The sequence below is a fragment of the Homalodisca vitripennis genome, chromosome X (assembly GCF_021130785.1).
Source record: "Homalodisca vitripennis isolate AUS2020 chromosome X, UT_GWSS_2.1, whole genome shotgun sequence".
Taxonomy (NCBI): Eukaryota; Metazoa; Arthropoda; class Insecta; order Hemiptera; family Cicadellidae; genus Homalodisca; species Homalodisca vitripennis.
The window spans coordinates 18,199,955-18,224,710 of NC_060215.1; the positions used below are offsets into that span (position 1 = coordinate 18,199,955).

The window sequence follows — 24,756 nt, forward strand, 5'->3', positions numbered from 1 at the left end:
GTGATTTTTGACTTTTCACTTGAAATTTATTGGTGAGTTAAACACCAACAATTAAACATAGAAAAACTTTTATTATTACTGTACTAGTTAATTATTTATAAGCTTGGAAATCAGCAAAAAACAAATGTATACGAATACTGAGTTACACTTTTTATAGAATTAGTAGGCCTAATGTTTTTAAGTCTTGTAATATTTTTATTTACACTTATTGTTTCGTACTCTATAAACTTTAGATTATTACACTTTTTACACGCCCTACAAACTTTAAACACTTTACAATGTATTACATGAAATCACAAAATACCAATTATTCCCAACAACGTCTAATTGATATTGTTTTGATATTTGGTCAAATTTAAAAATATATTTTACATTGAATAATGTAGTCATTCTGGTGAAGACACATCACTAGTGACGTAAGGCACTAGATATATTTTGAAGCACTGAAGAAACCACCAGTACATTCAGTTAGAACATCGGAGGATAAATAGGGACATCACTATCACTGTAGGTAAGTAATTGTAACATGAGAAGAAACGGAGTGAAAAAATAATAAATTCATTGAATTTTAAACACTGTCTTACTTGATAAAAATACAGTTGTATTATGTCGATAATATGATACTACATTATCATCTTAAATATGCAATGAATATAACTTGCATTTGAAGAGATACACAAATATCTGCAATATGATACAAGATAAATTATACGACTTAAAAGAAATCATTATACGAGGGTCGTCCATAAAGTAACCGCCGCTTGGGCGTAGCGCGATAAGTAGTGGGGGTAGCGCCGCCATTCTTACATCGGCGTGCGCAGCCGTTCAGTACGCTTCTAGCTGTGCAAGGGAGAGCATCGTGCGATCGCGCGTTCTTTTGTTACAACGTAAAAAACATGAGCGCCGTGATAGAAAATCCCGCCAAGTGTGAAGTGCGTGGTGTAATAAGATTTCTGTGGTCGAAAAGTTACACAGCAGCTGAAATTCATCGTGAATTGAGTGCGGTGTATGGCCCAAACATTATGGGCAAAGATGTAGTCCGTCAATGGGTTCGTTTTTTTAGAAATGGAAGAACGAACGTTCACGATGAAGACCGGAGTGGTAGGCCATCTCTCGTCAGTGATGACTTGGTGAACAAAGTGGATGAGAAAATTCGCGAGAACCGTCGCTTCACAATCTCGGAACTTTCAGATCATTTTCCGGCTACGACGAGCGATTCAAAACAAGCACTGTGGTCTTCTGACAACTGGTGTTGTGTTTGTCCATGACAACGCCCGCCCTCATACAGCTCAAAGAACAACAGAACTTTTGGAAAAGTTCAAATGGGACGTTTTTGACCACCCCTCCTACAGCCCGGACTTGGCTCCCAGTGATTTCCATCTTTTCCCGTACATGAAGCGGTGGCTTGCATCTCGGAGGTTTGCGAGTGATGAAGAGCTTCAAAACGCTGTGATAGGTTGGCTACGTTCTCAGGCGGCAGATTTTTTTAAAGACGGAATTTCAAAAACTGTTAAAAGATATGATAAGTGCTTGAATTTGTATGGTGAATATGTAGAAAAGTAGAGAAAAGCTGTAGTTTTAACACTTATATAATAAACTTTTTGTATCTCAACTGGTTTATTTTTTATTCCAAAACGGAGGTTACTTTGTGGACGACCCTCGTATCTTACAATACACACTTTTAAGTGAAGTGATGCCCCTAAGAGTAAGTACATTGATTTACAAGAATATGTTTACAAGTGTGGAGAACCGCTATTTAGAATTGAGCTGCGTGCGACGGCTGGTGGGCTGTCGTTGTCTGGCGAGGAAGGACTGGCTTTGACTAAGGTTCAGCAGCCTCTGGTCTACCAATTCCTTGTGTCTTGTTTGACCCTGGAAAGACATCAGATTATTTGACTGAAGATTGGGTACTTGGATATGCGAATCTTGGAGCGGACCTATACAGTAAAGGCACATAACTGACACAGATTTCATTGCATGTCGTCACCCTGATATCACACTACTTCGATCTCCTTGAAAACAGACCTAAAGGGTAATGTGGCACAGCTGACACAGGTTACGCTGCCCGCCATCTAATACCATACTACTTCACTCTTTGATCTGCAAGGAAATAGACTTCTACAGTAATGTAGCACAGCTGACACAGGTTACGTTGCGCGCCATCTAATACCATACTACTTCACTCTTTGATCTGCAAGGAAATAGACTTCTACAGTAATGTAGCACAGCTGACACAGGTTACGTTGCGCGCCATCTAATACCATACTACTTTACTCTTTGATCTGCAAGGAAATAAGACTTCTATAGCAATGTGACACAGCTGACACAGGTTACGTTGCGCGCCATCTAATACCATACTACTTTACTCTTTGATCTGCAAGGAAATAAGACTTCTACAGCAATGTGACACAGCTGACGCAGGTTACGTTGGGCGCCATCTAATACCATACTACTTTACTCTTTGATCTCCTTGGAAACAGCATTGATAAGATTTTTTACGTAGTAAAGAAGAGGTAACTACTAATAATAATTTATTTCTTCTAAGAAATAAGTTTAACAGGAAAATATTTTAAGATTTATTGGTTTCACCTGGCTAATATCTTGCTGAACCGTAGTATCACAAACTAAATCATTTTTAAAGAATTTCCAAGCACGAGTTTTGTGTTATTACTGCTAGAATATAAATAAATGACTGTGGTTTGCATGTTTCATTGCATTTTGGCCCCATATTGAACTGCTTACAACATGCATACACTTGGGTTTCGAGCAGAATGATAACTCCTGTGTTATCTTTATAAGTGAAGAATTCAACTAAAGATTGCAAAATGGATAATGTTAATACCTATGCTCAACCTTTACTCAATTTAAACAGTGATATGGGAGTTTCTGCACTGGGCAGCTCATTAAGCAATACGAGTAAAATGCATGAATTTTAAGCTTATATTTTAGTCATCCTCATATAATATCAAAGAATACAACATTTTCCATGAAATCACTTCAGTCTCTGTAAAGAAAACTCATCGCTAATTTATTTATAGACATGCCACAAACAAAACAAGGATAGCAGCTTTGGGTGCTTGGGGGGGGGGGGGGTTTGGTCACAAAAGAATTAAATGGTTAGCCTTAAACTATCTGTTTAAAAAAAGAAAGAGCCATAATTTTAACCGCATGCCATACTATGTGATGGATTTCTTTTCTGTACCGTTACAATTATGATTCACATTTAATTACTTAGAAATCAATTTAATTGTAGATCTACATTTTTAAAGAACATAACCACATTACTTGCATTATTGTAGCTATATTAATAAAATCCATATAACTTCAATTACATTAGTAATATTTAAAAAAGTAAGTAAATTAAAGTAAAAATGTGTATTTTTCTCCCTAATAATTTTAACAATTTGGACTGTATCCGATTCAATTAGTACATAAGTAAAAACAGCTATGTTACAAATATTGAAATTAAACTAAATTATTGTTAGTCATTTTATTCTTGTAAGAAAGCGCCACAAAACATATAAAAGCACTGCAGTATTTCATTTAATTGAATTGTTTTTACTTACAAGGTTATAAAATGCAGTAGATATAAGTTTTTCTTCCATTTCTTTTAAGGTTTTACTTTTCTCATACTCTTTCTGTAACAAAGAAATTGAAAAATTATATTTGTTGAATATTTATTTTTCAATTCAATTTGGCATTTTTGGTTGTAAGACATGTGCTTGATGGTTTTAAAGGAGAATACTTACAACACACAAACAATTCATTACTGTAAAATGAAGTTACAATAAGTACTTAAATGATGTGAATACCTGTTATAGTATATACGAAATATCATCAGTGTAAATTATTGTAATAAATTTATAAAAGTATTAATATATTATATTAAATATTAACCCTCCATCGGGCGCTTAAAATTAGAAACACCATCAGGCGCTCACGGAGGTTTCCTCCAGGTTGGCGAATAATGGATATCATAGTCGTTTAAACTGTTTTTATTTGTTTAAATATTCATACTGATTTAATTACAATGTAATATATTCATTTTTAGAAATATAATAAAAATTACACTCTTATGTAATGAATTTTCGAAATAAGAAATTCAAAATCTTAAAAAATGTTATTGTATAATAACAACATGATTAATTTTAAGGAATAATGCAATTAATTGTAAAAATGTTTAACCTACTTTAAATATGTATGGAAATTAACTTAGTTTTTAACTTCTTACAAAACAACTTACTTCAATTCTTGAGATATTATACAATTGTAATGTCAATTATTGCTCTGAAATAAAAATTTATTCTTTACTAAAAATTTTTTTACACACTGCACAAAATTTCAAAAAAAATTTTCCTTCTGGTTCTTATAACGGCAATGTTCACTCCATAATCATTACTAAAATGTTCCCTAGCACACTGGTACTGTACTGACAAGTCTCTCGTCTTCATTCTCCATTTCAAAAAATTCAAATAAAATATATGGTATAATTTAAAAAGAAACCATCACAGGTCACACATTTAGGCGCACACGGATTATTACAACATAAAAACTAAACACAATAAGGCGCTCACGGAGATTTCGTCCAAGCACTACAAACACACCATCGGGCGCTCACGGAGGAATCGTCCAGTCACGCACGGAAGTAGACCTCATACTGACACATTTTGATAAATAAAAGCGGGAGGGTATTGTTTCGTTTCCCCGAAAGATGCTCGTGAAGTACACTGCGGGAAACGACTGCCGACATCAGAAAAGTAGTACTATTTTTAATAATAAAACATACACGGAGGAAAACTCCGTTTAGCGCCCGATGGAGGGTTAATGAGTATAAAAATGCAAAATGCTTTAGAACCAAAAAAGGGTAATATTTGTGTTATAATTAAATAAAGTGATTGATCCATTACTACGTTTTTACCATGTAGTATACTGAATAAATATGTATCAAATAAAAAATAAACCCTTTTTAATTACCTTTTAAAGTTTTCAAGATGTTTAAAACTACACATATACTTGCTTCCAGAAATATTTATGTGTTCTAAATTATAAAAATATTATTTTTAAGCTAACAAGGCTGTGTCACGATTTCCCTCTGTTTTCCTGTTCACACTGCGTCAAAACGTTGTTAACACGATTTAATTGGCCATTTTACAAGTTACGAAAATTACATTGGCTTTAGAACTGCTGTAATTTTAATACGCCTAAACGTTTTTATGTTAGTATAACGGTGTGTTAATGTAAGAGTTTTGCAAAATTTCAACTCATTTCTTTAAACTATTATGGAGACATTTAAAGTATTGTATTGCAGTTTCAAAAATCTGGAAAAGTTTTCGTCGAGGGACAGACACCCTGCCTGTATAACACACTCTAATATAAAACAACCTGAAGCCTAATGAAAGAAACGTATTTGTAATGCAGACTCATGTAAATAACGAACAAACAAATTTAAACTTAAAAGAGTCAATTTAACCTAACCAAAATTAAACACGCGTAGATAGATTCACAAATTTGTATATACTGAATTTTTAATTTTCCAGATTTATAGACATTAAGTTTACTTTTAGACAGTTTAAAACTTCTGAGTGTTTTTTAAATATATTTTGTAAAACACGAAAATGGCCATTCAATAGTATTATGTAACCCTAATTATATGCCTTTAGTGAGATATAAGTTGATTTTTAACTTATAAAATGTAAGTATAGTTTCACTGGATTACCTCATCCAAATCCATGGTTGACTAACTTTATTATGCCATTGTAGACCACAGCACAAGCTTTGATATTTTAAAAGTAAAATATAACAATATGTTTGCATTTGCAATAGTTGTAACAATAATATAAAAAATAGCAGTGCAATTCACAGGTTTGGGAACATCAACAGCAATTTGCTTTTGTTTTAGAAAAAGCGACTGCCCATTTTTTAGAAAAGGAACTTAAGACAATTTTACAAAGTTTATAGTATATATTAACTTAAGATTATGAATTAAATACTATAATCTACTTATTAGTTTTGCAAATCACTCTCATATTTTAGAACTAAGTCACTCGATTTTGTTTTTATATCTTCTCCAGTCGTCACATGAACGCCAAATGGACTGAGAAAACCTAAAGAATCTTTTAAACTAAATGAAACCTCAAATTCAGGTTTTCAACTACCTCATTTAATTGTTTGTTTCCTCATTGACCTTTTGAGTATTTTTGTCAGTTAAGTCTTCATCAGCCATCCTTTCGAGTTTTTTTCACCTTCTTGGATCTTTTAGATAAACCAAACAATATTTTTGGCTAAAACTGTTACCTTACTATTTACTTTTTGTTTCTTCATTTTTCGCAACCTTCTAAAGTTCACTATTAGATCTTTAAACTTATTAGGCCCCGTACTAGCTGGGCGATGAAAAATCTGTTGGCGATGCAACGGCTAGAGCACGGACTAGATGGAGTTTTTAGTTGTGTCCTTGCTGTCTTGTGACTAAACATGTTTTTCTTTAATTGCAAAAAACCAGAAAAACTTTTACAAACATCATAAATTTCTAGAAATAATCTAGACATCAATTTAAATCTCGCATTATTTGTTGCCTGCTCTGTTAATACATATCTTGTATGCAAAAAAAATTGAATGGCATCCTTATTAGACGAATCATGCATAAAAGTAAAGTACGATAAAGAAAGCATACAACCACAACAAACAGCAATTAAATAAGTTAAATGTGCCACAGAGAGAGATTCACAACCATACTATACATAATCAGTTACTATCATCAGCTGTTTAATCCAAAATATAGAGCATTGCTTGTTTCCATTTCTTAATAAAAAAAAATAATCAGAATGATTACGACCTAGAGAAATGAAGTTTCCAAGGCCCAAGGTATTTGTAACAAAACACTCAATTGGGTGATTTTTTTCATGTGGTTGTTTTTGCAGATACTAACATGGGTAATGTGTCCTTTGGTCCTCAAAAGTTTAAGACAAAGATCAGTTACTCTTTTAATGTTGGTTACTTACTGTGACAAATTGATATGTTTTTCTTAAAATTCTTCTGTTTTTTTTTTCAGGATAAACTTGACACATACTGCAGTTAATATACTATAAAGTGTTATTAATTATATCAATTTCTGCTTTGTCAATATTATGGCAAAGGAAAACTATCTTATACTTAATCTATGAAAATTAAAGACCTTGTTTGTTCACAGTTATTAACACAGTTGAGTTGCATCTATTTGACCACTAAAACTCATTATTTTCCAAGCATAATACGTGTCAGCTATGTATGTAGTGACATGTAATCACTAAAAAAGATCAAATATGACTGGCCACAAACCTCGAGATCAGACAACATCTTCTGGCGGTCGAGCAGCTGATTGCGGAGAATGTTGATGTCCACGGGTGACACTTGTTTTGGGTCCATAGATTTGATGACATTTCTAGCTTTCTCAATGTACTTCTTGTGCTTATCCTCCGATTCTTGGACTTCCTGCTCCTTCTGGCTAATGGTCTCTTGCATCAAAGTTATTATTTGTTCTGTGTAAGCAAAACATGAAATTTATTTACTGACAGCTACGATAAATAAACTACTGTAATTTAACAGGATTAGTAATGAAAGTGATTTGTCAGCAAACACTTAAAGAGATTAGAACAGTAGAAGTAAGATTATCCGAACTGCAGATTATTATGCTTAAGATAATGAGTTTGTTTTGGATTTGCGTGGGTACAGAACACTTTGCATTGCTCTACTGCACGTTGCTAGTCCGAGCAAAAACAGTATGGGGGTGGAAAACGTATGATATCCTATTATCCTTTCAACATTACAAGATAACAGACAAAATCATTCTTAAAATTTGTTATTCTGATTCTTATTCACAACCCACGATGACATGTTTTTCAGCAATGGCACAACATCGTGACAGAGAAAAGAGGCACGAGCTTGTGGCAAAAATCGATCAAAGAATTTTATGGCAAGTACTAATATTTTATATGGTTTTTATTGTATTTAAGGGACATACACTGTATAAATAAAATATTTGTATCAATCAACATTGAATTTTTCTTAGCATATTCTAAAATCCCTAGATTAAAGTTTGTTAGTTGGTTTTTGGTATCAAAATCCAGGGAACTAACCCTACTTTGTAAAATTAGCTTACTTTTTTCTGCAAGAGCCATGTCTCGTTCTTCCAACTCAGCTGCCTTTTGCTCCTTTTCCTGCTGAAGTTTGTTTTCCAAGTCTTTTATTTTCACTTTCAGACTTGATGAACTTTCTTGATCTCTCTCTTGCAAATCTTTAACTTCCCCGTCAAGCTCCATTATTCGTTGGTTAGCTTGTCTGTAAAAGAAAAATAATTAATCTTAATGTTATTTACTTTGACAACTCTCAAAAAAAATTTCCACAGATTTTAAAATGTGAGAACTCACACAAAAAATTACTTCCAGGTTTTAACCCTTTAAGTGCCTAGGGTTGCTGTAAGTGATATTCCGTATTAAAGCGAAAAAATACTGGAATTGCTGACATCTACACTATGAATTTCACTTATATGTACTCTCTTATACATGAAAGTTTTGTATTCTTATATCATATTTTTGGTTTGTGAGTTGCTGTGTCTTTGTGACGACAATTTACTTTGAAAGCTGATGTTATGGTTTAACATACAGTAGCATTGCTTACACTGACTTTGTACTGTTTTATGCTCGTGGAAATAATTGTATGTTATGATGAAAGCACTAAAATGGTAAATTATTACTACTGTTATTTTTTGTTATCTTACAACACTGTAAGTAAGTTCGTTATTGTGTTAGCTTTTAGTTTGGCTGCTATTTAATGATAAAGGACGCTTAGTTGCTTAACTCAAGAAGTGGTACACAAACTTACTGTAGTGGCACAGTGTTTCAGGGTGTCTGTTAACGTATATATAGCTTACTATAACTACAACCACTACTACAAATTTAACATATTATACATAATTTTTTCCCAAAAAAGAACAGAGAACTAAGTTTTGTCAATTTATGTTTATATTATGAACATTATTTTTTTAACGCTTCAAAAAGTAAGTGAACGTTTTGTTTTTGTTCAACTACAAATTCCGTTTTATATCTAACTTGGAGTATATAAAATAAAAAATCTCAAATACATATTTGACCCAAAACTTTAATAAACAAAATTATTTGATACAGTTTTTTGAATTCTAGTGGGGATCTGTGTTATTAATACCAAAGTAGGGGTCAAATTAAGTAATACACGATTGCAACATTAAATTAGCAATTGCACAACAAGATATGATTTAACCCTATAAGTGGCGGTCATTTGTGGTCTCAGTGGCAGGCCGTTTTTTGGGTAAATTGCCGTGATCGTAAAACTTATTTTTAGAAAATATTATCTAAGTGATAACCTAGCAACATTATATATATTTTTGTTTTCCTTATGAACTATAAAATAAGAATAAATATAATATTTGGTTGCCTTACCATTATTTTCAGATTAATATCATTGTACATGTGTAAAAAAGTTTTTTTAGAAAAAATAATTTTTAAGTTCTACTGTCCGTCACTTTTGAAACTACTGGAGCTACAAAATAATGTCAAATTCACAGAATATACACAATTTTATTCTAAACAAATTACCTCTTATACATTTTTTTCTATTTACAACAACAAAAAAAGTTAGATGGGAAAAACTAAATCTATGTATAAACTGGTTTTTTTACTCCCGAGTCACTAGAAGGGGCTTGTATTTTCCTCCCAGTAGTGTAGGGCCTATAATAGTATAAAGTGGCTTAGTTTGTCATAGCACAGTATATTTCGTAAATATTAAAACAGGAATTGTCTTATCGCAAACCCCTCCCCATCCTTAGATAGAGGTCAAAGTCGAGCGATCTAGTAGATAACGTGACTACAGATTCTCGCCGCCCGTTCAGCTTGTGCGCCGCATTCTTGTACTTTTCGTGCCGAAGTGTCTTGTCGCTTTGTTGTACTTCCGTGTTTTACTGTGTGTGTGTAATAGATTGGTGATGGATGACACTATGAGAATTTGGGATTTACCCATTCGTTTTTTACAAGATCATGACTAGTTGCCTACATCTAAAATATGCGTTGCGGTCGGCTCGGCAGTTGCTGCTGAAGGCGGAAATCCACTAGACTCACTCATCCTTGATATTGCTGCTTTCTGGGCATCACAGGAAACCCATTAATAATTAATAATCATTGTAAGTTTGTAAGTGAAGAGTTGCTTTTTCGTTCTATAATGTTTTTTTTTTCTATAAAATTTATTTGTTTGTGTTCCTCATACTGGTGTAGTCGGTATAATCCCAAAGTACCCCAACATTTTCCATGACGAACGAATAACCTAAACATTTACCCGGTAACACGATCAGCGCGATAAACAATAATATACTGACAATAAACAGTACGCAAAGTCGCCAAACAAAACAGTGACGAGACGAGTAGACAGCTGTTCTCTCGTCTGCCGCCAGGTCATACGAAAACCGTCGGAATCATTTAAGCCAGCAAACATTAGTAACATGAATACACGCTATACTATATGATATGTATAGGCAATTTCATGGAGAATACGATAGTCCAAACTAGGTCTAAAAATAATAGACGGTTGCGGAGCAACGGCCTTAAATGTGAAGCGACGGCTGTGACGGCGCTTGCCACTTCGCGGCGGCGTGAATCATACGTCTCAGACGGCGCTTGCCACTTAGAGGGTTAAAAACATTGATCATGTAATATTACTATCAATTCTTTGGGAGTTTTGACATTTCGTAACAGGATCCACATTGAAAGGTTAAAATTGCGATGAAATAAAATTGACTACTTCAAATACATATAGAAACGATAAAGTATACAACACGAAAGTATGTAAATGCATCACATGTGTGGCATGTACCACTTCTAGGGTTAAAGAGAACATTATATATCAAGATTAGTTTTATATGGCAATTCATAAAGCATAATCCAAAATATCTTAAAAAAGCTATTAAATACATACATAAAAAATTGATTCAAACTTAATGATCCATAGGAAATAATTATTTTAAACATATCTTGTTCTCGTTTCAATAATACTACAATGAATTCACTTTATTGAGGAGACAACAACAGATCAATACCTCTTTTAACCCTCTCCCCGCTCGTATTGTTTCCAGGCGCTCACAGTGCTTCTAACCTAAATTAATTCGCTCTGCCGGTCGCGCTCGGTCAAAATACACGGCGCCTCAACTTACACACGTTCTGACATTGTAATTAACTATAATTATATATATTAACTATTTTACTATATATTGGTTCAATGAAGTTGATTGTACGAGACCAGGGAGTGGGCACACACGGACATCTGGGCGCCGCGCCGGGTTGTTTGTTGCGCAGTTACTTGGTGAAGGTCATTGTCTGGATCGCCGTCACTGCCACTGCCACTGTGATCACTCCGAACTACATCCTCAATGCCACCAATCACTTCACAAGGCTCTGGTGATACATCACTACACTCACTTGAATCGTCGCAATCACTACTAATAACGAGATCGATTTCACTGTCACGAAGTGTACGACTACAACCCGCCATTGTTTCCGCAAAACTAATATAAATAGCAAAATAATGGAATAAATCTACTGTAAAATTAAAGTAAATGGTCTCCTGATAGCAAACAACCCGTAGTAGTACAAAATATTTCTACTCGAGAGCAGCACTTATCGGCTCTAGTGGGTAAAGCAGTGCGTGCCGATCTGTGCCGTTTAAGCTGCAGTGGCTATGTGGTGGCCGTGCCGATTCATGCCTTGCGAGCAGGAGAGGGTTAACATTTACAAATTTATGGAACATGGCAGAGCACATGTGTAGTAACTTTAATGTTATTAGAAAAACGTTTGAAGGGATAGCTGTAAAAGTTAAAATTAGTAAGAATATCATTCCTGTGACATGGATGATTATGACCTGATGCATTCTTTAAATTGACTGAGACCGATTATAATGTACAATAGACAGTCAAATATAAATACTGACTACTGTTAAATGCTCACCTGAGCAAAAGTTGTTATACAGTGATCATATCTATTAACTACCGTCACTACATTCAGTATCATTTTTGCAGGCTAAAAATTTGGAAAGCCAAAGTGTGATATCACCATACGTGTAAAAAAAGGCAATTTAAAAAAAAGTAATTAAATCAACTCGTTTTTGTTTTAGGCTGTTAAAGGTTGGGCAAGCGTTTTTACATATACCGAGGACTCCAGAAGAACTTGTACTTTCAATTAAAAGAATTTGTATTTTTATCATTTATAGCGTAAATATAAGGAAACTTTACAATATTATTAAGAAAACCGCGCTGCTTTCAGAAAAATATATAGATCCTAGCTATCTTTATTTATGTGGCTTAAAAAAATATTTTGGTAATGCTTTAAGTGTTTTTAGGGACGGAAAAGGTGCTTTATTAAAATCACAATATCTTAAAAAGGCAGAGTAATAATCAAGCATTTTTTAAAAATTCATATTTACAAAAAGCATAGAATCACATAAAACAATACAATTCATGGCATTTTTTGAGCTTCACCATGTAAAACCAATTTTAAAACAGAAAACCTTTATCGTACGATTGATATAAGTTTGAACAAAACTAAAGCCTAATAAAACAAGTAATAACTTTAGTTAATTAACATTAAAAGGTTAAGTACAACACCAAAACAATATTTTTTACAGACACAGACATATTAATGTAGCCTTAAGCCTTATAACGTGGCCTAATAAATAAAATAATTTTAAATTATTATTAGTACTCAGGCCAAGTGCATTTTCTTGCTCCAAAGCAATGTAAATGAATGTTAGGGTTAGGATTAATGTAAATTTTTGATCAACTATACAAAAATCCTAGACACTGCATTTGCATATGTTAACAAAAAAATCAAACTTATTCGTCATGTACAACATGGTGATAAGATTTCAGTGTATGCTTAAGTACTGGCAAAATATTGTACCTTTATAATTCTCATCCATGGATGCATACACCATAACAATATTTTTTATAACAACAACTTTTCAGTATTTTGTAACTCCTTTCAGTACAAAGTTAGAAAAAAAACAAGGCAATGTAGGATTAGGTTAAATTAAAATACATTACAATAATGTACAACCTATCTTCTGTTTGATGTGGCCAGTAAAACTATGCGGCTCAGGCAAAAGGATGCGTAAATTTGATTTCTATATCAGTCTTCTTCTTTTGAAACCATAATCCCAATAAACCAATGGTTGCCATATACACAAGCTACATAAGAAATTTGTTCCATACTTATAGCTCAGAGAGATTTCGTTTCCCACTGAACTTAAAAATCAAAAGCAAATCTGAATCTGCACTTATTTCTTTTGTGCAAACTTCACTGCCTGACAGAGGATCAAGGCAGTGGAAACCTCGAGTGCCTGGTACTGTTTTACCTTGCTGATGTAATGTTGCCTGCAAGTAGATAAGCTTTATATTCTCAGCAAGTAGAAAGATATATTTTTTTTACTCTAGACTGCCAAAGTTGCAAACTTTCTCAAGTTAGATGTTTCAATGTTCCCCCTATTCCATCACGGGGAAATTTTCCATGACTTGATGCAAAGACCGGCCAAAATGCTTTCAAATTAGTCTTCCTGATGGTGACAAAGGTTTAAAAGTAATTGCACTTTTTGTATTGCATTGCACAGCCATCAGTAAAATAGTGCACACTTTGAATTTGGGGAAATTTGTTATTTAAAAAATTGAACAACTATTTTTTGGGGTTCAAAAACATCCACCATGTTGTAAATAAGTTAGATTTTTTGTTAAGTTAAATTTGCAAATACAGTGTCTAGGATTTTTTATAGTTGATAAAAAACTTAATTAAGCCTAACCCTAACATTCAACAAAATGCACTTGGCCTAGATACTAATAATAATTTGATTACTGTTTTTACTCTGAGTAATAAAAAACACCACATTAAAATGTCTGCAATTGTAAAAATATTGTGTTAGTGTTGTACTTAACCTTTTAATCTTAATTAAATAAAGTTATTACTTTTCGATTAGGCTTTAGTTTTGTTAACACATCTAAACTTAAAACAATTATACGATAAAGACCTGTACTGTATCTAAGTCTACTACCATTTTACCTGTTCTCAAGCCTCAACTGGTTAATCTGTTGCTTGGCATCATCCAGCAGGGACTGTACCACTGACAGCTTCTCATCTTCTGATGTTCTTTGGTTCAGGCGAAGCTTCTTGTTTTTCATGCTCAAGGAGTAGAACTTTTTGACTGCAACATAAGAAAATTCTTACATGTAAAAATACTGAATCCTACAGCTCAAACTGAATTTTTGTTATTGCACCAATAAGTATCAAAACTATACTATAATGAAGAAAAGAGTAACCACATTGTACTAAAGTATTTACATATATTCTTTTTTTGACCTTGAATTACATACAGGGTGACCATTAAGTCTTAGGACGACTTTATAACTTTTAAACGACAAGAGATATCATAACCAAATTTTGTATACCGTTACTGGAAATTGTAAGCTACTTTTCCGTGTACATGGTGGTCGGATTTTCACCTTTAGGGGACGGCCCGTCGGGGGTTATAAGAAAATCTTTAATGACAGCCTATGTTGAGTTGTACATCATTTTAAATGTCTACTTGAACTGAAAACAATGCCGCAAACCGGACTTCAAAAGGTTGATCCAGTCGGAAGAAATCGCTGTTCAAAGTTTAAAAAATGTTTAATACTATTATTACATAAGAAATAACTAATACTGTAGCTGTTAGAAGTTAAGGGGAATACTTAGTGAACTCATTTAAAAGTAGATGTTCAAAACGTTTCCTTTCGGCCGTCTGACAATGTGGACGACCAAGTACTGTGACAGACGAAGACATTCTTCAGTCTTTCATTGAAAATCCAAACAAATCAGTTAGATCAGCAGCACAATCTCATGGAATAGGTCGTGAATCAGTTCGCAAATTATTAAAGAAGTCTGGTTTCAAAGCATACCGTGTTACCCTGTTGCAGGAACTAAGCGGACCACCATGTACACAGAAAAGTAGCTTACAATTTCTAGTAACGGTATACCAAATTTGGTTGTGATATCTCTTGTCATTTAAAAGTTATAAAGTCGTCCTAAGACTTAATGGTCACCCTGTATATTAACTGGCCTCGCACCGAAAACGTTCCTTGGATAGCTGGGAAACAGCCGACTCGATTCCAGAGCTTTTTAAACTTTTAGCACGGTTTTTTTAATAGCAAAGAATTTGGTTTAACATTGTGGAAGTTTCCATAAATGTGATTTTGGCAGTATGTCAGATTCTAAAAGATACCTATGCTCAAGTATAAGAAATTTATGATATTGCCACCAGAAATGAGATGGATTGTATGAGGAATAATTTGACACACAATACATATATATATATATATATATATATATATATATATATATATATATATATTGTGTGGATAATTTAATAGTAGAGGTTTACTATTTGGTAAAATATCAATATAATAACAATTAATGAACATTGGCTTGTTGAAGAGGAATTACTTTTATATCCTCCACTAAGTTTTAATTTAGGCCAGTAGTTATTGCAGAAAACCTCCCCTCATAAGAGGAGGAAGCAGTGTATATGCCAGGGTAGGGATGGAATTTCAGATAATTAGCTTGGAAAACTACTGTCTTCCTCTTGTGTTTGAAGCTTCAGCAATTTTACTAAAAAAAGAAAATTTCTTAATTGTAACTATTTATCGCACACCTGATTCCGATGTTAAGATTTTCTTCTGTTTACTAGATACACTTTTACAATTTTTATCACAAACATACAAAGAAACCATAGTTTTTTTTCAGGAAATTTTTAACATAAATATAATTACAAAATCATTTGAAAAGGAGTCCTTTCTTAATTTATTACACACTTACAATATGTATTGCTTGAACCTGGAAAAAACAAAAGAGAGGCATGTTTAGACAACATTATCACTAATATAAATACAGGAAAACTTAAATGTAGAGTAGTAGAACCTCACCTGTCTGACCATGCTGGCATCTTAGCTAGCTTATATAAATCTAATCTGACAAACATACAATGTGCTGTAAAAAACTAATAACATGTACAAAACAATAAGAGTGATGACGTTTATCGCTATTGATAGTTCTAATAAACTACTTCTAGGAAGTAGATTGGACTAGGCTTCAGTTTTTTTATATAGTTGATGAGGCATTGTCTTATTTTATTAATTGATTGACTAGTGTATATGAAGAAACATGTTATTTAAAAGAAGTTATAGTTAAAAATCCAAAAAGGCCAAACATTGAACTGGTTTACGCCAAAACTTAAGAATTTTAGAAGCTTTGTTTTAGTTTGTTATGACAATGTAAAAAATAGTGAAAGAGAACTGTTGGCTTGGAAAGTAATTGTTGTTGAAGATGTCCTAAAGTGTGCTTCTGAATTAAATCTATCTGGTTGTGAAGATTACTAACGGTTTTTTCGAATAAGATTACTAAACAGATATCAGTGTCATAGCTGAACCACTAACTTATCTATTTAATCGAATGTTAATTGAAAACACATTTCCTTAAAAGTAGTTCCTATCTATAAGAAGAGTGTTAAAACAAACCCTTCCAGTTATCGTCCCATATCTTTAATACCTATTTTTAGCAAAATATTTGAATACTGTATCAAAAACCAATTACAAAACACTTTTTCATGCTAAATGGTCTCTTATGTAAAGAGCAGTTTGGGTTTTTACCAGGACTGAATACTACAAAAGCTGTAGAAATTCTAGTTGGTAATGTTATTCATAATTTTGAATATAAAGCAACATCATCTGCAACCTTCATTGATTTGTCTAAAACCTTCGACAGCATACCTCATGAGTTACTTATAAGTAAAATTTATTGCTATGGTGTGCAAGGTAGTGAGTTGAATTTGTTAGTATCTTATTTGAAAAATAGAAAACAAATGGTTGTTCAGGGTTCTAATTTGCCTCTCATAAAAAACCATTCAAATTCGCGTGCCACAAGGCTCGGTTCTAGGTCCTTTTTTATTTATCGTTGCAGTTAATGATTTTGCATTCAATTTACCCTGTATGTCAGTCTTGTTTGCTGATTATATTACTCTTCTAAATCACCATAGTACACTTAATGGTTTAATAAAACAACAAGAAAATGCAATGAAGGTAGCAACTGAGTGGTTTCAGTCTAACAGGCTTGTTGTAAACAATAGCAAAACAGAAAATATAATTTTCTCAATGGACAATGTTATTTACAAATGTTTTAAGCTGTTAAAACTATTAGGAATCTTTATAGGCAGTAGTTACAAAAGCTGGTTTTAAATGCCGTATTAATTGGTATGTACTGTACATGCTTTTTGTATATTTAGCATGTATCAATAAGACTTATGAGTTGAGTTTAAATGTTTAATATTAATGAGAGTTTGTAACCACATGTCTGTAATAAAAATAAAAAACTAACGTGAGTTCTGTCACTGAAATGATGTTTTCAGGTAGCTGCCCAACTGGAGTGGTTTCCACATTCCTTCTGCTGCAACTGACAGCATCGCAGCTCCTCGTTGGTTTCTCGCAGCAGGTCCCTTTCACTGATCAGGCTCTGTAACAAAGTGAACCTTCATGGAAGTACAAATTACTATGAATACATTTTGACCCACTGAAAATCATCACGTGGATTTTAAAACGTTCAGTTGAATTTAATAATAGTGTTAACTCTCCGACTGATAATAAGGAACTCCCAGAATGAAACACTGGTTTTCGTCTTTGCGCAGTATATATTTTGGACATTTTCAAAAATATATGCTAAGTGCTAAAAGTGTTATATACCAAGTTTTTGTTTAGAAAATCAGAGGAAAATGTCAAATAATACAAATATGCACTTACTAGAGTATTATTTTTTTTTATTTGTACATACTGTAATTCAAAAATGTGTGTTGTAAATTTTTTGTTTTCTAAATTTAAACTTTTAAATGGCTTGAGGTAGTAAGATACTGTAACTGTAAAAAATATACATAGTTTTGTAGTGTACAGAAATATTGTAACATATATACACTTATTTACAAAACAAAACAATTTTTTGATACAAATGTAAAGTAAGTACTACTTTTTTTGGCAGTAAGCATCAATATTGGTGTTTCATGAATTCTTTGGACAAGAGGAATATCAGATTGTTTTTGAAGAGGATTAATTGTTTTCACTGTCACAATCAATTTCAACAACCGAACTTACACTCCACCGGTTTATAATCATCCAGACTACTTGACAAGAAATCTGACAATGAAATATCATCATACACTTTATTTGCCGATATGCCACTTTCATCATCAGAACTAATATTTTCATCATCCAATAGTTCACGTACATAATTTGAAACAACGAGTATCACCCATTTCACAACATAACATTTAATTATAAACAACTAGCCTACATAATAAGTAGCAACAAAGAAAGTCAAGGCCGTGAAGCGCGTCATCAGCTGCATAGTCCGTCAGCTGTATGCCGTGCGGCATTTGGATTGATATCAGCTGACAACGAGTAATATTAGGAATATTTATACTATATCAAATGAATTGGTATTTATATGTAGAGGATTCGACTGGTGCAAGTTATGTCTTTATAACTTAAACGGTTTTCGGGTAATAATAATGGAAAGTTGACAGACTGCTGTGCCGTCTTTATCAGTTCACAAGTGGTATTAATGAACGTCTGTGCCGTCGGTCATCAGTTGGAGAGTTAAGATAAAGGCATTGTAACATTGTAAGGCCCTAATGATTATAAAATAGCTGATTCACTCAAAACACAATATGTAGGTTGGAGGTTGCAGTAGAAGTTCTAGGAACCAGAACCGGACCATTCTTGGCATAAATTCTTGGGCATAACTCTAGACAAGAACCTCTCTTGGACGCCTCAAGTGGATAATTTATGCACAAAGCTTAGCTCCAGCCTCTATGCGATGAAACGGATAAAGGATACAACAGATGAGAGAACAATTAGGGTGGCATACTTTGCGCTTTTTGAGTCACACATAAGATACGGACTGTTTAGCCTGGGGTGGAACTTCAACCACTAAACATGCAAAAGGTTCTCAAAGAAACAGAAAAAAGCAATCAGAATTATCGCGGGACTGCAAAGACTCGACAGCTGCAGAGAAGCTTTTTAAATCACTTGGACTTCTTACTGTTGTCTCTCTCTACATCGAGGAAGCTGTGATACATGCAATAGCAAAAACCCCTACTAGAAGAGGCGAAGTTCACCAATATAACCTAAGAAACAGCACCCAGTACAATCTTCTAGCACACCGAACGACTCAGTTTGAGAAGAAACCGCCATACATGGGAACCAAACTTCACAACCTCCTACCTCCAGATCTGAGAAGCAAGAATGAAAGAGAGCTACCACCTGCATTACACAAATGGCTTATCGAACGTCCATTTTATTCTATGGAAGAATTTTATCAACAGATTTTTGACTTTTAATGTATTTAAAAGTTATTTTCTTGTTACTGTTATTATTGTAATTTGACTTAAATACTATTCTCAAAGAATATGTAAATTAAAGAATTTTGATTTGATTTGACCATTAAAGGGAAAATGGAATACATCAGATACGGAAATATTCGGATGATGCAGAGATAACAATAAAATATCTTAATTTACAGAAAAACTCAAGAATGATTAATCAAAATTATCTAAACAATAAATTAATTAATTACTGTCTGTTACATTGAATACAAATAAAAATATTACTACTTGCAAGTCTTTTATCGATTTTTGCTATAAGCTCTTGCCTCTTCGCCGCAATTTTGTGTCAATGCTGAAGAAACATTTGATCACGGCCTGTGGTCTCCTCTTGCTATTTGATGTAACCTATAGTTGCTTCTAAGATCATAAAAGTACGAGAAAATTCAGGGATCATTACGTCTGTATCGTCTTCTTCATATTTGTTGTTGTTTGACCAAAATGACAATAAACTCATCTGTCATCTGATTATGATTATCATCATTACGCCACTCTTTAGTAAATGTAACTTACTACTTGGCTGCAACCCACTGGTGCGTTTTAACCCTGTATCATTATTGTTCAAATTAACAATAGCCAGTAGAGGCAATAAAACAGAGTGGCAAGACACCACAGTTTTCCGTAACCCGTAATTTTCCCAAGCGTAATATTGTACATTCTTATAAAAAATAGTTCATTTTTAAAACGGCCTCGGTTAGCCAAGCGGCTCAGATATCTGACTTCTACTGTATGTCATAGCAATTATATGTGAAAGATTATAGTTTTGCACCCAAGTAACTCTCCATACGTTAAATTTCATTAACCACTTAACTGCCAGCTTTTTTTTATTGTTAGTGGCCGGATTGCTGAAGGAAACATAGTTTCAATGCTTACATTTATGAAAAATGTTGTATCTCTTATATATTTTATTAAATTTCGATTTTAAAAATGTTACTTACTTATAATTAAATGATGTTTCACACATAATAATAACAAGTTTCAATGTGAAACAAACTCATCATTTAATTAAAAAAGTAATGGCCACGAAAAACAAAAATCTAATTAAAATATGTTTGGCACATGTTAATTAATTTTTTATCTCATACTAAAATTATGAGAATGATACTATTATAAACTAGATTAAATGTTCAAATTATATACAATGTTTGAAGGTCCGTACCTTGAAAAATAACTGCATTATGAATATTTTCCCCCTACTTGACATGTCGCATAAATCTCAGTTTCTGGACACTCCCACTGATAGAATAACATAACATGGAAAAATACAAATCCAATAGAATGGGATTTCTCATCAATCCTTGCTCAGAAACTCCAAATACTCCAGCGTTTGGAAATAAAGTAGCCATGGACAATAAAAAAGGCAATTATCTGATATATTCCGCATTAGTGTTTCTGGCAAAAACTAATGACACCTGATATATTGGACAATGGCAGTAAAACGATTAAAGAATATTTAATGATGACTAAATGCAATATCTGTTAGGAATATAAGATCGGATTGGAGATTTTTGAGGATAGATACAATTACACACACTACACACACAGACATAGATACAATGATAACCTGATTGTACCTTACACATCAAGTTGAAGTAGTTTATAATAAAAGAACAATACAATTTTGGAAACAACACTGAAGTTCAATGGCCTCTACAAGTATCTTGTTTAAGAGATTGTTAAGTTCGCTAACCTGATTCAACTTTCCCTTTCTCATTCAGAATAGTAACCCCTAAACTAGAGTAGAGCCTCAGGTTTAAGACTATCCAAATTGTTTATCTCTCCTTACGCTAAAGGGTGAACAGCTCTCCTAGACCAGAATAAGGAGGATATAAGACTGATATTAGGAGTGTTGACAGGACATGGCCCTCTGAGGAAGCACCTATGAAGGTAGGCCTTTTTTTTTTTTTTTTTTTTTTTTTTTTTTTTTTTTTTTTTTTTTTCCTTTGGGATATTTGGGGTGGATTCATAGATCCTCACACGTCAACCTGAGCTTATTGTGTGCCCCTTTGATGTTAGAGGGGTAAGCCTATCTTCGTGCCCTTAATTAGGCTAAGAAGCTTTTCCCACGATACTAGCATCTGGTTCGTCCGCCTGGTTGTTTGTCACCGAAAAGAGCCCTTCTCCTTGCTTCCCAGTCTCTCACAGTCCCAGTATTATGTGTTTTGCAGTCTCTTCAGACTTATTGCAGAGTCTACACTCCGAGTCCTCATTTCGTAAACCTAGAGTGTTTAGGTGTGTTTCCTGAAGTGGCCGTGTCCAGGTGATCAAGGTAGGCCTTAGTCAAAGTAACGAATGTAGACTCTGTGGAGAGGAGGAGGAGTCAGCGGAGCACATTTGGTTAGATTGTCCTGCCATTGTAGAGACTCGGAAAAGATACCTGGGAGCATATCCCCTCAGCCCCAAGGACATTAGAGAACAGGAGCCCTTAAATCTGATTGGTTTTTGCAAAAGCCTCGGTCTTTGAGGGCACAAAATTAAAGTAAGGAGGCGCAAAGGTCCTTTTAGGACTAAGCGCGGGGGACAAACTGTCCTTTTCCCTCAGGAAGGAAAAAAAAACCCCTGAACTACTGTAAATATTTTAGTTCTTCCTGCCCACCAGCCCAATGCTACAGCCCTAGGGATATAACCTGATTCAACTTTCCCTGTCTCATTCAGAATAGTAAGCCCTGAAGTACTGTAAATATTCTAGTTCTTCCTGTCCACCTTTACAGCCCTAGGGCTGTTTTACCATGTTCAATTTAAGAGGGAACGCGCCCGGGACGATATTCTGGTACCCCTGACTGAAAAAAAGCACCTTTGTTTGCATGGGAAGCTTTCTAATGCACCTCAGAAACGAGTAAGTACTGTTTTACGACCTTATGTTTTCAATATTTTTCAGGGGATTGTCCCTTTGTTTATCTTAGTAAAACAAATGTTTCAATAAACTGACTTCGATTAAGCTCAGTATCAAACTGGAGCAGTACATAATAGCATGCAGTGAGTTGGGGTGCGGCTGCATGTTTCAACATCAAAAATTTGTAATCACATAGTGAATACAAACAGTGGTTACCTCCTAAAACTTTGATATATATATATATATATATATATATTAAAAATGTTGATCTCATGCTTCAGACGTGAAAATATGATTTATCAAAGATGTTTATCTGTATGAGCTTTGATAGAGGAAAAATAACATGAAGAAGAGAGTCCATGTTCAATTTTGAAAATTAAATTTATTGAGGAATTTGTTTGATGTATTGAGGTGTGACTATAATTAATTATTTCTATGGCATAATTAGGAGGCAGCTTCACTGGCGGTTATCTGGATTGCACCCTCATAAAATTAAAGTTAGTTCACATGCACTTCCTCCTCATAACCTTACTGTAGAATTATGAGTGATGTTTCACTTAAAACATGTAATTAATAAGCATCCAAACGCTTTTTTAGAATTTAATAAATATTTCATAATCCTTTAAAAAAACGTTTCTTACCCATATTTTTCAAATATTTAAAAAGTATAAACTTTCTTATGGGGGAAAACTCCAGGTAATTTCAATATAGCCGGCTTTTAATTTTTCACAGTAACATCATAACTAAGGAATACTAATAGGATATAGAATAAAGAAGTGAATGTCACTTACCTCTTTCTCTCTTTTAAACCGCTTTTAATTGTTCAGAGGCCTTTTTGTAGTCAAACTCACACTTATCTGCTCTCTTAGTTTCTTCGTTGTATTTGCTATGAAGCTCTGCTATTTGTTTTTTATACACTTCAACCTGCGTTTTCCACGTAGCTGATTTCTTCAATTCCTGTTTTAACGAACATACAATTTAATCCTTCAACAAAACCAACTTAAATACAATTCTCTCAATTTTAATTCAAATTGGTGAATTAATTTCGCTCAGTCAAATAAGTTTCATGAATAGTATCGCTAGGTGACAAAAAGGGATTAATATACAAAGCCCTGATGATGGTTCTATTTCTAGGAATTGAAACATGCCTAAGCCTGTACCTACTATGACATGAAAATATATGGAACATTATCATGGGAAGTGACAAAAATGTATTGTGTGTGATTTATTTTGATATACATAATACAGAATTCAGCCAAAATAGCCAAATTTAGTTATGCAGGGAGGAGAAAATGAGTAACACATTAAAAGGATTAAATCATGATTATGTGAATCTGAAGGGGTATAAAGCAGCGAATATAAAACACTATTTCTAGAAGTATGAAGCAAACCTTTACCTTTTCTAATTCTACATTTTGTTCAAGAAGACTGAGATTTTTCGTTTCTAAAACTTTACATTCTCTCTTCAGATCACCTAGTTCTTCTAGCTTTTTCTGGTATGACTGAATCGTTCCTTCGTACTTTTCCACTTTATCAGCAGTTTCTCTAAGGATATCTACTTCGTCTTTCAGGAGTCGAGCCTCCCCGGCTGTCTGCTGTAAGGAGTCCAGTTTTGACTGCAGTTCTAAAATTTTTTTCCCTTTTTCCCCTTTTTTTAAATTTTTTAAAAAAAAAAAACCCCCAAAAAATTTTTTTTAAATTTTTTTCCCCCCCAAAAAAATTTTTTTAAAAAAAAAAAAAAAAAAATAAAAATAAAAAAAAAAATTTAAAAAAACCCCCGGGGGTTTTTTTTAAAAAGGGGAAACCCCCCCCTTTTTTTGGGGGTTAAAAAAAAAAAAATTTTTTTTTTAAAAAAAAAAACCCCCCCAAAATTTTTTTAAAAAACCAAAAAATTTTTTTTAAAAAAAAAATTTTAAAAAACCTTTTAAATTTTTTGGGGTTTTGGGGTTTTTTTTTTTTTTTTTAAAAAAAATTTTTTTTTTAAAAAAAATTTAAAAAATTTCCCCCAAAAATTAAAAAAGGGGGTTAAAAAAAAAAAAAATTTTTTTAAAAAAAAATTTTTTAAAAATTTTAAAAAATTTTTTTTTAAAAATTTTTTTTTTTAAAAAATTTTTTTTTTTTTTAAAAAAAAACCCCTTTTTTTTTTTTTTGGGTTTTTTCTTTTTTTAAAAAAAAAAGGGTTTTTTCAAAAAAATTTTTTTTAAAAATTTTTGGAAAAATTTCAAACCCAAAATTTTTTTTTTAAAAAATTTTAAATTCCCCCCAAAAAAAAGGTTTTTTTGGGGGGGGGGTGGGTTTTAAAAAATTTGGGGAAAATTTAAAAATGGAAAAAAAATTTAAAATTTTGGGGGGTTTTAAAAATTTTTTTCCCCTTTTAAAAAAATTTTTTTTTTTAAAAAAAAAAAAAACAAAATTTTTTTTCTTTT

The 24,756-nt window shown here is 33.1% G+C and overlaps 1 protein-coding gene across 1 annotated transcript; it reads right to left on the reverse strand.

The window, feature by feature from the left end:
• Positions 1 to 51: 51 nt before the first annotated feature.
• LOC124369379 (protein Hook homolog 3) lies at positions 52 to 23,973 on the reverse strand (the record flags this gene model as incomplete). Its single annotated transcript, XM_046827380.1, is given in 11 exon segments — positions 52 to 733; positions 1,665 to 1,872; positions 3,567 to 3,638; positions 7,315 to 7,514; positions 8,135 to 8,313; positions 14,100 to 14,212; positions 14,214 to 14,241; positions 17,445 to 17,509; positions 17,511 to 17,577; positions 23,118 to 23,287; positions 23,728 to 23,973. Coding segments are annotated over 10 exon segments (1,260 nt in total), but the record flags the coding sequence as incomplete, so codon positions are not given.
• Positions 23,974 to 24,756: the final 783 nt, after the last annotated feature.